Source organism: Hemitrygon akajei, chromosome 16 (assembly GCF_048418815.1).
Source record: "Hemitrygon akajei chromosome 16, sHemAka1.3, whole genome shotgun sequence".
Lineage (NCBI taxonomy): Eukaryota > Metazoa > Chordata > Chondrichthyes > Myliobatiformes > Dasyatidae > Hemitrygon > Hemitrygon akajei.
In genome coordinates this window covers 82,282,225-82,298,634 of record NC_133139.1, presented here as the reverse complement: position 1 = coordinate 82,298,634, position 16,410 = coordinate 82,282,225, and the positions used below count along the sequence as shown (strand labels likewise).

Genomic DNA, 16,410 nt, shown 5'->3' with positions numbered 1-16,410 from the left:
AGCACATCGTGGAAAGCCAAGGAAGAAATTTCTGGGGTTCTCGCAGAGATGTTTGCATCATCATTATCCATGGGTGAGGGACAGGGAGACCAGATGGGCATGGGTTCTAATGCTGTGCTTTATTTAAAAAAGACTGCAAGGACACACCAGGATATTACAGGTCAGTGTCTAACATTAGTGGTGGGAAGGTTTCTGGCAGGGATTCTGAGGGCAGGATCTATTTGGAAAGGCAAGGACAAATTGCACATGGCTTTGTGTATGGGAAATCATCTGGTCAAGCACCTGTCCAACATTACCTTGTGTCTTCAATTTGAGGTGTGATCCATTTTTGCTTTCCCCTTTGATAGTGGAAGCTGTCATCCAAATCTTGTAGGTACTTGCAGGCTCCAAATTCGATAGCATGAAACTGTGTAATGCAGAACTTATATTGAGGACTATGAGAAAGAACACATTTTTTTAACATTAGGAACATTGAATTTATGCACTCTCTCATCCCCCTGTGAACTTAATTATTCACTGATTAGCTACTCAATCAGTTGTTCATCAATATCATTGCCAAGGTTAATGGTGCAAGAAAATGTGTAACAATTAGCCCTACTGCAAGATGAACCTTTCCTCCAAGAGGACTACAACCTTGTCGTTGGGTTTGGAGGCTTGCATGCCTCGATAACACTGAGAGCTATGTTAGCCGGAGTCAGGACTTTATGCTTTGGCTTTTGGTAGGGTCACCCGTTCCAAACAGGTTAAAGGGTAGAGGCCAGATTAAGAGCGATCCACCAGTCCTCCGTGTTCGGATGTTCAGCTCAGGGCTAACAACCTTGACAGGTAAAACAAAGTTGTTAAGGAAACAGCAATGAAGAATCCTTTTACATCTGAGTGTGATGGTATTCCTGAGTCTCCACCCGGGACTTGAGTGACTGACAGTAGTGAAAACCGAGAGGAGGCTACTGACATGATGAAGGAAGCCCTGAACAATGCCAGGGATGGAGAACCTTCATTGCTGCCTGAAATGCCAGTGGCTTAAGTGGCAGTAAGTAAATAAGTAAGATGACCCTTTCTAGTAAAGCTCCAGTCCAGGTATATGCATTTCCAATGTTGGAAAACCATAGCGGCATAGCCCAGACAGACCAATCGGCATATTCATTTTGCTGCCATCATGCTAGTGTGACAAGGTGTAATGAGAGGAAGGTAGCGGAGATGAACTGATGTATCATGAGCTTCTCTGGTACCAGATGTTAAATAGATCAAGCCTCTCACAAACCAGTACAAAATTTTTTCAAGCTTTAAGTCAGTGAAAACCAGGCACATCAAATGATTTGCTATTTTTGGAAATGGGTTAGGTCTTTGCCAGTGGAAGCAAGATCTGTGTGTGATCCTGGAATATTCCTCTTACCTTTTTCCCTGCTGTCTTCTTGAAGACTCTTTATGTAATATAGAGTGTAGTAAAGAATAAAACCCTGGCAGAGGTTCAGGGGAACAGCCTCAAACGTCAATGTGGCTGAAGTCTGAGTAATGTTATATATTTTGGTGGTGGGGCCTGTGAGTGGCACTGTATAACAGAAGAAAGAGAAAACTCTTGAGAACAATAAAGATCACATTTTACATTTTTAGCTGAATGTTTCAAAAATATACACTGCTGCCCAGGGAGGAGAGCCAATGTCAAATAGGATCTGGATTTATTGAACTTGAAATTGGTTACAACATTTGGACAGGAAGCACAGATATTCCAGAACCAGAACAGAACACAAATCAAGACCAAGGAATAGTTTTAATAATGGCATTCCATGTTTTAACCACTCTGTAAGGATTGCTTTCTTAATATCACATCATCAAGTTCCCAACCAGAAGTAAAGGGCTTTCTCCATCATTCTACAAAACTACTTGAGGTGACTATTTCTATTAAATTTCATCTCAGGCTGTCTGGTTTACAGAGAACAATTCTTGTACCTTGGGTCACTTCTCATAACCAAGGTCAGAATCAGAGTTAGGTTTATTATCACTGGCATAAGTCATGAAATTTGTTAACTTAGCAGCAGCTGTTCAATGCAATACATAATATAAGAGAAAAAATAACATTAATAATAAATAAATTACAGTACTGTATACCTATATTGAATAGATTAAAAATCATGCAAAAACAGAAATAATAAATATTTTAAAAGTGAGGTAGTGTCCAAGGGTTCAATGTCCATTTAGGAATTAGATGGCAGAGGGGAAGAAGACCATAAGACAAAGGAGCAGAAGTCAGCCATTCAGCCCATCGAGTCTGCTCCGCCATTTTATCATGAGCTGATCCATTCTCCCATTTAGTCCCACTCTCCCGCCTTCTCACCATAACATTTGATGCCCTGGCTACTCAGCTACCTATCAATCTCTGCCTTAAATACACCCAATGACTTGATCTCCACTGCCGCCCGTGGCAACAAATTCCACAGATTCACCACCCTCTGGCTAAAAAAATTTCTTCGCATCTCTGTTAGGAATGGGTGCCCTTCAATCCTTAAGTCATGCCCTCTCGTACTAGACTCCACCACTATGGGAAACAACTTCGTCACATCCACTCTGTCCATGCCTTTCAACATTCAAAATGTTTCTATAAGGTCCCCCCTCATTCTTCTAAATTCCAAGGAGTACAGTCCAAGAGCTGTCAAACGTTCCTCATATGTTAACCCTCTCATTCCCGGAATCATTCTCCAACGTCAGCACATCCTTTCTCAAATAAGGAGCCTAAAACTGCACACAGTACTCCAAGTGAGGTCTTACCAGTGCCTTACAGAGCCTGAACATCACATCCCTGCTCCTATACTCTATTCCTCTAGAAATGAATGCCAACATTGCATTCGCCTTCTTCACCACCGACTCAACCTGGAGGTTAACCTTAAGGGTATCCTGCACAAGGACTCCCAAGTCCCGTTGCATCTCAGAATTTGGAATTCTCTCCCCATTTAAATAACAGTCTGCCCGTTTATTTCTTCTACCAAAGTGCATGACCATACACTTCCCGACATTGTATTCCATTTGCCACTTCTTTGCCCATTCTCCCAATCTATCCAAGTCTCTCTGCAGACTCTGTTTCCTCAGCACTACCGGCCCCTCCACCTATCTTTGTATCATCAGTAAACTTAGCCACAAAGTCATCTATTCCATAATCCAAATCGTTGATATACAACGTAAAAAGAAACGCCCCAACACAGACTCCTGTGGAACACCACTGGTAACCAGCAGCCAACCAGAATGGGATCCCTTTATTCCCACTCACTGCTTCCTGCCAATCAGCCAACGCTCTATCCACGTATGTAATTCCATGGGCTCTTATCTTGTTTTGCAGCTTCATATGCGGCACCTTGTCAAAGGCCTTCTGAAAATCCAAATACACAACATCCACTGCATCTCCCTTGTCTAGCCTACTTGTAATTTCCTCAAAAAATTGCAATAAGAAGCTGCTCCTGAATCGCTGAGTGTGTGCCTTCAGGGTTCTGTACCTCCTTCCTGATGGTAACAGTGAGAAAAGTGCATGCCCTGGGTTCTGGAGGTCCTTAATAATGGATGCTGCCTTTCTGAGTCAACGCTCCTTGAAAATCATGCAAAAAACAGAAATAATATATATTAAAAAAGTGAGGCTAGTACCCAAGATGGAGCCAACTAAATTTACAACCCTCTGGAGCTTCTTTCGGTCCTGTGCAGTACTATACCATACCATACAGTGATGCAGCCTGTCAGAATGCTCTCCACAGTACATCAATAGAAGTTTTTGAGTGTATTTTTTGGCATACCAAATCTCTTCAAACTCCCAATGAAGTATAGCCACTGTCTTGTCTTCTTTATAACTGCATCAATATTTTGGGACCAGGTTAGATCCTCAGAGAACTTGACACCCAGGAACTTGAAACTACTCATTCTCTCCACTCCACTTACATTACAGAGGCCCAGGTTCTGCAACTTCTCAATCAGGATTGTGGGAATGATAGTATTAAATGCTGAGCTATAGTCAATGAACAGCATCCTGTCATAGGTGTTTGTGTTGTGCAGGTGGTCTAAAGCCGTGTGAAGAGCCATTGAGATTGCATCTGCCAATAACCTATTGTGGCGATAGGCAAATTGCAATGGGTCTAGGTCCTTGCTGAGGCAGGAGTTCAGTCTTGTCATGACCAACCTCTCACAGCATTTCATCATTGTCGATGTGAGTGCTACCGGGCTATAGTCATTAAGGCAGCTCACATTATTCTTCTTAGGCACTGGTATAATTGTTGCCTTTTTGAAGCAAGTGGGAACTTCCACCCTATCAGTGAGAGGTTGAAAGTGTCCTTGAATACTCACGCAAGTTGGTTGGCACAGGTTTTCAGAGCCTTACCAGGTACTCCATCGGGACCTTCCACCTTGCGAGGGTTCACTCTCTTTAATGACAGCCTAACATCAGCTTAGTTTCACCACTCTAGGCTGTGTGTCCTTCCTCCATACTGTTACATAACTGTGAGTGCACAGGGTTTCTGTTTTTAGCAGAGAAACAACTATTTCTGCTCAATTCTTTGCAGTTTATGCTCGAAACAAGTTTCCTCCCAACTCTCTTTATCTCACTCTGTCAGTTTACCCTTTTGTTCTTTTCTCCTTCATTACTTGATTGCCAACTCTTGCCAAGGAATAATGAACATCTTCACAAAAGCTGTTTCCCTGCACAGTATATGAAGAGCGGCAAAAAAAGGGAAATAGTGACAGGTGGTCAGTAGGCTGCAGTCCAAAGCAAGAGACTCAAGCAAACTCCCTAAGTTTAAATAGGGAGGTTTCTTCTGAATTCATTATTGGATTGATTGGTACCTCCTTCTGATATCCTACATATATGTTCTCCATCAGATTCCTTCATGATATTAAAGATTTTTCTTAACTTAATGATCAGTTTTGATCTGTACAGGGTCTCAATGTGTTCAGTTTTTCTTAGTGGTACTGTATGCAGAAATAATTGTTAAAAGATCTCCCTCTGCAATACATAACACACAATAACAGCTACATAATGTTATAGTACCTCCTTCTTCCTTGTAGACTATGCTGGATACTGCTCCACCCAGGCCACTCTCATATCGAGTATACACTGAGACATTGTATGGAATCCAGGGCTGCAGAACACCTGTGGAAAAAGCAAGCTCATCATGATGTCTGCAACTATCTCTAGTTGCTTACGGACTAAATCAGGAATGAATCAGCACAAATGGATATACATAAACTCAACACAGCTACTATCATTGATAGACAAGATACCCAATGATACTAGAAATATCACTAATGTTATAGATCATGATGTTATTTTCAGATTGTATTGGATCTTCTTCCCCTCTGCCATCCAACTGCTGAATGGATGTTTGACCCACGAATACTACCACGCTGCTTTATATTTAAATTATATACTTACTGTAATTCATGTCTTTTTTTCCCTCTATTATTATGTATTGCATTGGACTGTTGCCACAAAGACCAACAAATTTCACAACATATGCTGGTGATATTAAACCTGATTCTATAGTACAAATTTATCTCTATATTCTCACTTCCAGTACTTACAGGTGAAGTTCACCACAGTTCAGATACACAGTAAATGTCCCTCTACATTATTCAAACAAACTCTCCTATTGGGAGTTGCGGCATGAGTTAAATATTTATTTTTCAGCATGTGAGTATCATGTGCAACACCAGCATTTATATCCCATAATTAATTGATCCTGGCTTTATAAGCTTCTTCAGATATTCATGAGTCACATACAGGTCAGACTAGTTATGAACAGCACGTTTTCTCTCCTAAAGGACAGATGTGTTTTTACATCAATCTGGTGATTTTGTGAACTTAATTACCACAGTCCTGGAATTATGCTCCTCCTATTAGAGGTGGGATATGAGGGAGAAGTCCAGTACCCTTGTTGACTATCTTTGCAGGAAGTATGTCTAGCTGCAGCACCTTTCAGTCAGCATAGATCTCCTGGAGTTGTATGAGAGGCTTTCCAGTAGTCAGGAGAATCAGAAGAGCAGATATGTAGACAGATCACAGAAGAGTGTAAAAGCAATAGGGCTGTAGTAGTGTTAGATTTGATCTTTCCAAATATTGTCTGGAATTGCCTTAGTGGAAGGTGGAATTCATAATGTGCATTGAAGAGCTTTCATTTGAAGCAGTATATACAAAGTCCTACAATGGAGGGGGTTATGCTACATTTAGTCTTTGGGAATGAGGATGAGTAAGTAATAGAAGAGTCTGTAGAGATTTTTGTTTGGAAACAGTGACCGTAGTCCTGTAAGGTTAAAAGTAGTCAGGAGAAAAGATATGGCTGAGGTAGTACCCTAAACTGGATTGGGGAAGGGAGTCAGATTTCAATAATTCAGGATCTTATAGAAGTAATGCACACAAAATGCTGCAGGAATTCAGCAGGCCAGGCAGCATCTATCAAGAGTAAACAGTTGACATTTCAGGCTGAGAACCTGCATCAGGACTGAAGGGTTCTGGCCTGAAACGTTGACTGTTTACTCTTTTCCACAGATACTGTCTGGCCTGCTGAGTTCCTCCAACATTTTGCATGTATTGCTTTGATTTCCAGCATCTGCAGATTTTCTCTTGTTCAGGATCTGATAGAAGTAGCTACCATAGGTGAAAACACTATCTCATAAGTGGGAGGTATTTGAAAGTGACCTAATAAGAACTAAGACTCATCATTGTCCCTGTAAGGTGAGAAGCAAAGGTAGCAAGTTTGGGGACCTTTGCTAACAATATTGAGTCGATAATGAAAAAGAAGTAAGCATATGTCAAGTATTGGAAATTGGTATTGAGCAATTCCTTTGAGATTTGTAGAGGATGTAGGAGAAAAACTAGTATGGCAAAAAGGGGTCTTAAATGACATTGGCAAGCAAACAAGGAGAATCCTAAAACCCTCTTACAAGTATTAGCAGATACTAGCTACCTCCTAGGTAGATAAAAGGTACCAAAGGGATAATACATGTGTGAAGCCAGCAGATATGCGGAAATTATAATTGAATACTTATCAGTCTTCACCAGGGAGAAGGATGTAGAGGCTTTAGAGTTAAAGGGAAGGGTACGGTCATATTCTGAGCATATACATTCACTGCCACTTTGTTATGTATCTCTGCTCATTAATATAAATATCTAATCAACCAATCATGTGGCAGCAACTCAATGCATAAAAGTATGCAGACATGGTCAAGAAGATCAGTTGTTGTTCAGACCCAGCATCAGAATGGAGAAGAAGTGTAATCTGAGTGACTTTGACCATTGGAATGATTGTTGATGCCAGACAGGTTGGTTTGAGTATCTCAGAAACTGCTGGTCTCCTGGTATTTTCACACTCAGCAGTCTCTAGAGACTTCAGAGAATGGTGCAAGAAATTTAAAAAAAAACATTTGGTGAGCAGCAGTTCTGTGGGTAAAAATGCTTTGTTAATGAAAGAGGTCAGAGGAGAACTGCCAGATTGGTTCAGGCTAACAGGAAGGTGTCAGTAACTCAAGTAACTATAAACGTACAATGTGCAGAAGAGCATCTCTGAAAGTACAATTCATCAAACCTTGAAGTGGATAGGATGAAGCAACTGAAGACGATGAACATAAATTGGCTACTTTATTAGGTAGAGGAGGTATATCTGTATCAGGAAGGAGAAACTGTTATAAATATAGGCATTCATCAGGGCAGATAAATGCCCAGTACCTAATGCGATCTATCCCGGGATGCTAAGGGAAACACAACAGAAGATTGCTGGGACTCTAACAGAGAATGTTGCATTTCCATTAGTCATGGTCTGTACCAGATTACTGGAGGATAACATGTTGTCCTTTTGTTCAAAGAGCATGGTGGGGATAAGCCAGCAGTAGGAAAGTTCTTGGAGGAGATCCTGAGGGATAGGATTTAGAGTATGCTTAGGCATGGGCTGATTAGGAATAGGTAGCATGATTTTGACATGGTAGGGGAAATCTTGTCTCACAAATTGGATTGAGGCTTTTGAGGAGGTAACAAGAAAATTGATGAAGGCAGCACAGTAGACTTGATTTTTGTGGATTTCAGAAAGGCTTTTGACAAGGTCCCACATGGTAGGTTGGTCTAGAATGTTAAGGCACAAAGGATCCAAGGATTGTTGGCAAATTGGATCCAGGATTTGCTTGGTGATAGGAGGTCAAGGATAGTGATATATGTAAAACTTTGATAAGAATATAAGTGGTCTAATTAGTGACTTTGTAAACAATATGAAAATTAGTACAGTTGTAGATGGTAAAGAAGTTCACTTTAGGATGCAGCAGAATGTAGATGAATTAAAAAGTGTGGTGGAGCCATGGCAGATGGTAATTAATCTGAACATTGTTAGATAATGCACTCTGGGAAGTCTAATTCTTGACATAATACAGCAACCTTAGGAGTGTTGATGTACAGAGGGACCTTGTACTGGAAGTTCCTAGTCCATGAAAATGAAAACAGTGTAGATATAGTAGTGAAAAATGGCTGAAGTATGCAGTATTAAAGTTGGGATATCATGTTGTAGCTCTAAAGTACATTGGTCAGACCACACTTGGAGTATTGTTCCCCCAGTTGTAACGCCACAGGAAGTATATATGTTAGCAATAGAGAGATTGCAGAAGAGATTCACCAGGGTATCCTTTGAAATAGAGGCTGTGATAAAGAGAAATTGGATAGACTGAGTCTGCTTTCCCTGGACTGAAGTAGGCAGAGTGTGTCCTTACAAAGGTCTATGAATTTATAAGGGGCATGGACAGGACAGATAGCCAGAGTATTTTACCTAGTACATGAGAGTATAGAAGTGGAGGGTAAAGGTTTAAGGCAAAACAGAAGTTTAAGGGAGATCTATGAGGTAGATTTTTACACACAGAGGATGGTGGTTATCTGGAATAAGCTGCCAGAGGAAGTGGTACAGGCAGATACTGTATAGGATGTTTGGACAGGTACCTAGAAGGAAAGGTTTGGAGGGATACGGGCTTAAATACAGGTAAATGAGATTAGTGTAGATGGGTATAACAGTCAGCATGGATGAAGTAGGCTGAAGGGGCTCAATTTCCATGTTGTATGGTTCTACTAATTATTTTTTAAATTACAGATTTTTTTACTGTATTTATATAAAAACTTTTGGGATTCGAATTTGGGTCTTTTGATTGATAATTTAGTTACAGTACTCATCTAGTAATCTCTGAATCACCACCATATTCTATGAACAAACCTTCCTGTACAACCATCATAAAAATTGAGTCAGGAGGCTACCTACCACTTCTCAAAGCCATACATTCGTTCAGTGCTGGTATTTTCTTCCATTCTGGTTGATGATCTGGCAAGTTCATGTTACTCCATTCCACCACAAACTCGAGCACTTTTTTGGGTGGTGCCTTCCAGCACACTTGAATCTCATCATTATACTTGAGAGTAGTTAAATTCAATACAGGTGGCTGACCTGTGAAATAACATGCACGACAAACACCAAGAATTAGTTTGATCTCTCCTCCTAATTCAGTGCCTTAGTTCAATGCTCACCCTTTGATACTTTAACCAAGCAGTTACTTGTGGTTGTTACATTTATTCTTTCCAGATTGTGGATGGTTCTGGCAAGGCCTAGCCTTTTATCCCTATACCCAACTCCCCTTGGACTAGTAGGTGTGGGTCTAGAGTCACCTATAGGCCGGATCAAGTAAGATGCCAGATTGCCTCCCTTTAAGGAATAAAATGGATTTTAGTGACAGTCCAGCAGTTTCCTGGTTTCCATAACCAATTATAGCATTTTGTTTCAGATTATTTACTGATTTAAATCTTCCAACATCCTTAATGAGGTACCAGGCATACAGGGTCACACTGAATTCCATTAGAAACATTTGTGTGTGTATAAGTACATGCCGAAGTTTGTAATCCATGTGCATACATAGCTGTGCACAAGTTACTCAACCTATTCTCATAAGGCATGCTCTCCAATCCAGGCAACATTCTTATAAATCTCCTCTGCACTCTTTCTATAGTATCCACATCCTTCCTGTAGTGAGGTGGCCAGAACTGAACACAGTACTCCAAGTGGGGTCTGACCAAGGGGTTATATAGCTGTAACATTGCCTCATGGCTCTTGAGCTCAATCCCAAGGTTGATGAATGGCAATACACCATACGCCCTCTTAACAACACTGTCATGAGCCTGGCATGGGGAACCTTATCAAATGCCTTACTGAAATTCATATACATTACATCCACTGCTCTACCTTCATCAATGGGTTTTTAGAATCAGAATCAGGTTTATTATCACCGGCATGTGACATGAAAGTTGTTAACTTAGCAGTAGCCGTTCAATACAATACATAATATAGAAAAAAATAACAATATACGTATATTGAATAGATTAAAAATCATGCAAAATACAGAAATACTGTATAGTAAAAAAAGGTGAGGTAGCATCCAAGGGTTCAATGTCCATTTAGGTAGGAAGCGGGTGGCAGAGGGGAAGAAGCTGTTCCTGAATCACTGAGTGTGTGCCTTCAGGCTTCTGTACCTCCCACCTGATGGCAACAGTGAGAAAAGGGCATGCCCTGGGTGCTGGAGGTCCTTAATAATGGATGCTGCCTTTCTGAGATACCACTCCCTAAAGATGTCCTGGGTACTTTGTAGGCTAGTACTCAAGATGGAGCTCACTAAATTTACAACCCTCTACAGCTTCTTTCGATCCTGTGCAGTAGTCCCTCCATATCAGAGAGTGATGCAGCCTCTCAGAATGCTCTCCATGGTACATCTATAGAAGTTTTTGAGTGTATTTGTTGACATGCCAAATCTCTTCAAACTCCTAATGAAGTATAGCCACTCTCTTGCCTTCTTTAAAACTGCATCGATATGTTGGGACCAGTTTAGATCTTGACACCCAGGAACTTGAAACTGCTCACTCTCTTCACTTCTAATCTCTCTGTGAGGATTGGTATGTGTTCCTCTGTCTTACCCATCCTGAAGTCACATCTTGCTCCTGTACGCTCTCACGTCACATGAGATTCTACCAACAATGGTTGTATCGTCAGCAAATTTATAGATGGTATTAGAGCTATGCTTAGACACACAGTCATGTGTATATAGAGAGTAGAGCAGTTAGCTAAGCACTGCCTATCATCCTCAAAGAATTCAATCAGATTCATAAGCACAACCTGCCCTTGACAAAGCCATGCTGATTATCCCTACTCAGATTATGTCCCTCCAAATGCTCATAAATTCTTTTTCTCAGGATCTTCTCCAACAACTTGCTCACCACTGAAGTCAGACTCACTGATCAATAATTTCCTGAGTTATCTCTACTCCCTTCCTTGAACAATGAAACAACATTTGCAACCCTCCAATCCTCCAGTACTTCTCCCGTCTCTATCAATGAAGCAAAGATCGTCGCCAGAGGCTCAGCAATCTCCTCCTGAGCTTCCCACAGTAGCCCTGGGGTATATCTCGTCCGGTCCCGGTGACTTGTCTAACTTAATGCTTTTTGAATTTTCCAGCACATCCTCTTTCTTAATATCTATATACTCAAACATTTCAGTCTGCTGTAAGTCATCCCCACAATTGCCAAGGTCCTTTTCCCTGGTGAATACTGAAGCAGTTTTAATTTTGGTTTTATCATGGCTTCTCAATACTCTCTCAATGACTGTCTTGATGACAAGGGAAGACCACCCTTGGAATTCAGCCCCTTTATCCATGTTTGGATAAAGACAGAGATATGTCTGGAGCAGAATAGTCCTGGTGAAACTCTAAATCAACATCAATGAGTATGCTAGTGGTGAGTAAGTGCTTTGCTAATGACCTGTTTGGGCAGTAATTAGCTAGATTTGATTTTCCTTCATTTTGTGAGTATAATTTTGGACACATCTGGGAAGATACCAGTGTTCTCACTGTACTGGATGCTTGGCCAGTGGTACAGCTGCTTCTGGAGTGTAGGTCTTCAATCTTACAACAGAGGTATATTCTCGTCCCATAATGTTTGCTGTACCTAACACCCTTAGTAATTTCTTCTGTGATGGAGAGGATCTCTGTTTGCGAATACTTCAATCTTGCCTTTGTCAATTATATTCTGTGCCTGGTCATCATGGGGATTTCTTTGAAGCCTCCTCTTTTTCATAAACTGTTGAATTGTCCACCATCATTCACAACTAGATGGTGCAGTACTACAGAACATTGATCTAAGCAGTTGGATGTATGATCATCTGTTTCTATCTTTTGGGTGGTACTTTTTCTGTCAAACATTTATGTGGTTCTGTAATTGCATATTTGCAGTGTATTGCTGCTTCCAACGTATCTTTCTGCCTTCCTGATTGAACTAGGGGTGATCTTCAGCTTGATGATAAGGTAAAGTGCAAGAGATGCCAGGTTATGAATTTACAGATTATGGTAAAATAGTTTTCTGCTGCTGATCAGAATCAGAATCAGGTTTATTATCACTGGCATGTAACGTGAAATTTGTTAACTTAGCAGCAGCAGTTCAATGCAATACATAATCTAACAGAGAGAGATAAAAAATAATAATAGATAAATAAAACATAATAAATAAACAAGTAAATCAATTACATATATTGATTAGATTTTTTTAAGTATGCAAAAACAGAAATACTGTATATTAAAAGAAGTGAGATAGTGTCCAAAGCTTCAATGTTCATTTAGGAATCGGATGGCAAAGGGGAAGAAGCTGTTCCTGAATCGCTGAGTGTGTGCCTTCAGGTTTCTGTACCTCCTACCTGATGGTAACAGTGAGAAAAGGGCATGCCCTAGGTGCTGGAGGTCCTTAATAATGGACACTGCCTTTCTGAAACACTGCTCCTTAAAAAAGTCCTGGGTACTTTGTAGGCTAGTGCCCAAGGTGGAGCTGACTGGATTTACAACCCCCTGCAGCTTCTCTTGGTCCTGTGCAATAGCCCCCCACCCCCCATACCAGACAGTGATGCAGCTTGTCAGAATGCTCTCCACGGTACAACTATCAAAGTTTTTGAGTGTATTTGTTGACAAATCCAAATAAATATACAATGGTGATTGATAAGTTCGTGGCCTAAGGTAGAAGGAGTCAATTTTAGAAAACCTAGCGCACTTGTTTTTCAATATAGTCTCCTCATACATTTACACACTTATTCCAGCAGTCATGGAGCATACAGATCTTGGACCTCCAGAAAGTGTCCACAGATGGGTGATTGATAATTTTGTGGCCTAAGGTAGAAGGAGGTGAGTTATACAGCTCTCATTACATGCACATGCAGTTCAACTCTTTGAGTGATTATGCAGGAAGTTTGAAGTTAATAACTCATCTCCTTCTACCTTAGGCCACGAGTTTATCAATCACCCCTTGTACCTGCGGTCTTGCCTTCTTTATAACTGCATCGATATGTTGGGACCAGGTTAGATCCTCAGAGATCTTGACACTGAGGAACCTGAAGCTGCTCACTCTCTCCACTTCTGATCCCTCTATGAGGATTGGTATGTGTTCCTTCGTCTTACCCTTCCTGAAGTCCACAGCTCTTTCATCTTACTGACGTTGAGTGCCAGGTTGTTGCTTCGGCACCATTCCACTAGTTGGCATATCTCACTCCTGTACACTTTCTTCTCACCACCTGAGATTCTACAAACAATGGTTGTATCATCAGCAATTTTATAAATGGTATTTTTGCTATGCCTAGTCACACAGTCATGTGTATACAGAGAGTAGAGCAGTGGGCTGAGCCCACATCCCTGAGGTGCCCCAGTGTTGATCATCAGCGAAGAGGAGATGTTATCACCAATCCAAACAGACTGTAGTCTTCCAGTTAGGAAGTCGAGGATCCAATTGCAGAGGGAGATACAGAGGCCCAGGTTCTGCAACTTCTCAATCAGGATTGTGGGAATGATGATATTAAATGCTGAGCTATAGTCGATGAACAGCATCCTGAGCATAGGTGTTTGTGTTGTGCAGGTGGTCCAAAGCCCGTGTGGAGAGCCATTGAGATTGAGCCTGCCGTTGACCTACTGTGGTCTATAGTATCTCACAGATGCTGACTTTGAGCTGCTGGACTTGTTCTGAGGCTGTCCTATTTACAGCATGTGATCTATCCTGCACAAAACCATGCTGACTCCTGGTTTGTCCCTGTCTTCCCAAGTAAATATAAACCTAGTCTCTTGTGATCTTTTCCAACAACTCTCTTACCGTTAATGTAACTGGCCTGTAGTTTCCAGGCTGAGCCTTATCACCCTTTTTTTTGCCAAAAGGCCAACAGTAGCTATCCTTCAGTTTTCTGATATTCTGATCTGTGGCTAACGAAGCTGCAAAAATGTCCACCCAAGTCCTGGCAATTCTGTAGGTTTAGTCCTTGAGTTGGCTCATTCACTATCTCCCACAGACTTAATTCAGAAGATAGGGCCTTCAGGGCTTGTCCAGCTTAAGTCAGTGTGCTGCATCCAACCATTTTGTCCTTCTTCCAGCTGTTATGCATCATAGAGGAACAATGTTCATCAGCTGAACGACTGTAGGTGGTGAACAGAAGGTTTCTTTGCCTGTATTTGACCTGATGCCTTGGAACCAAGCACAGATAAAGGGCCTGGGGTAAATGTCAATGGCTACTCCTTTCCATCTATTTATTAGCACCTCTGGTGGGTCTAACCTGGTGGTAGGATAACATGTGTTCTCGATCTAGCACACTGTCTGTAAATCATGATCCTATGAGTAAAATAATATCATGCTGGTGCTTCACAAATATACGTCTGTTTTTGACCAGGATTTTTCAAAATAAATTGGGCTAGAAGTGACTCTGCTCTTTACAAACCAAATGTCTATGTTACTTGCTGGATAGTTTGGCTGTCTTACTCTTTCTTTTTTCAACATAGTACTATGATGAAGATGGCCCCAGAGGTTATTGCAGGGGTGGGGGCAGGGGGCAGAGGAGACTTTGGAGTTCTGACATTTCTGTCATTCATTTTTTTGGGGGGATTTTTTTTTCTGTTTTGTGGATGTCTGTGAAGAGTAAGAATTTCAGGTTGTATACTGTATACACTCTCTGAACCATTGAGGGATTTGCTTGACTATTTCAAAGCCAACTGTGTTAGTGGATCCTGAACCACACAGAAGGCAAGCCAGGTGATGATGGCAGATTTCCACCCCTGAAGGGCATTAACAAACTAAATTTGTTTTTATAATTGGTTGTTTTGTTGACATCATTACCAATTTATTTTATAATTCCTGATTATTAATTTGGATTTAATGTTCGTGATTGTCATGTAGAATTTGATTTCAGGGTTCTGGAGTCATACTTTTGGTCTCTAGGCTATTAGACCAGTTCCTAATCAACTGTGTGAATAGGAACAAGATGTCAAACTGGTGAAATTGCAGAACATAGCAGCATGCTAATCAGCAAAAACATTTGTAATTGGCAGAGCAAAAGCAATCCCATAACAAAGCATCAGATCATATTTGTGCAGTCCTGCTGATTGATACAAATGCTGATGAACAAAATCAGAATCAGGCTTAATGTCACTGGCATATGTCATGAAATTTGTTGTTTTGCAACAGCAGCACATTGTAATACGTTCAATAATAATAAAATAATAACTATATATTATAACTATATATGTGTGTGTATATAATTAAGTAGTGCAAAAATAGAGGGAAAAAAGAAAAATAATGAGATAGTTCATTGTCAATTCAAGAACCTGATGGCAATGGGGAAAAAGCTGTTCTTAAAACATTGAATGTGTGTCTTCAGGTTCCTGTGCCCCTTCCTTGATGTTAGCAATAAAAAGAGGATATGTCTCAGGTGATGAGGTCCTTAATGAGAGGCATCACCTTTTGAAGATAGCCCCGCGGTGCTAGTGCCTATGATGGAGCTCAGTGAGTTTGCAACTTCCTGAAGCTTTTTCCAATCCTGTTGGAATGCAACCAATTAGAATGCTCTCCGTGGTACATCCAAATAAATTTTCAATAGTCTTTGGTGATGTACCAAATCTCCTCAAACTCTTAATGAAATATAGCCGTTGTTGTCCCTTCTTTGTAATTGCTTCAAGTTGTTGGGATCAGGATACATCTTCAGAGGTGCTGACGTCCGTAAATTTAAAACTGCTCACCCCTTGATGAGGACTGGTGTGTGTTCCCTCAACTTCCCCTTCTTAAAGTCCACAGAAGGATGAGGCCACCAAGAATCTGCCCAACCTCATTTTTGTCATAGCCAGAATCCAGGTGCTAAAGACAAAGCTGAAGTGCCTGCAGTCACATTCAGTCAGAATCGCATAGTGGATGATCCATCTTGACTTCCTCCTGAAATCAGTCTTTTGTCAATTTGGTTCACTCCATATTTAGAAATAGATGAAAGCACTGGATACAACAATGGCTATGGGACCAAACAATTGACTGGATACAGGATTGAAAGCTTGCTTTCCTAAACTTGCTGTATCTGTAATCAATCTGGTGCTACCGAC

General features: G+C 40.9%; 1 protein-coding gene across 1 annotated transcript in view; it reads right to left on the bottom strand.

Annotated features, from left to right (window-relative positions):
- Positions 1 to 16,410, bottom strand: part of LOC140740416 (interleukin-6 receptor subunit beta-like) — a 59,022-nt gene that overhangs the window by 12,192 nt on the left and 30,420 nt on the right. Inside the window, exons 9-12 of the mRNA XM_073069561.1 lie at positions 9,252 to 9,434; positions 5,018 to 5,119; positions 1,394 to 1,549; positions 297 to 434 (exon numbers count right to left, since the gene is read on the bottom strand). Of these exons, the coding sequence (XP_072925662.1) occupies positions 297 to 434; positions 1,394 to 1,549; positions 5,018 to 5,119; positions 9,252 to 9,434 (579 nt within the window). The remainder of the gene's footprint in view (positions 1 to 296; positions 435 to 1,393; positions 1,550 to 5,017; positions 5,120 to 9,251; positions 9,435 to 16,410) is intronic.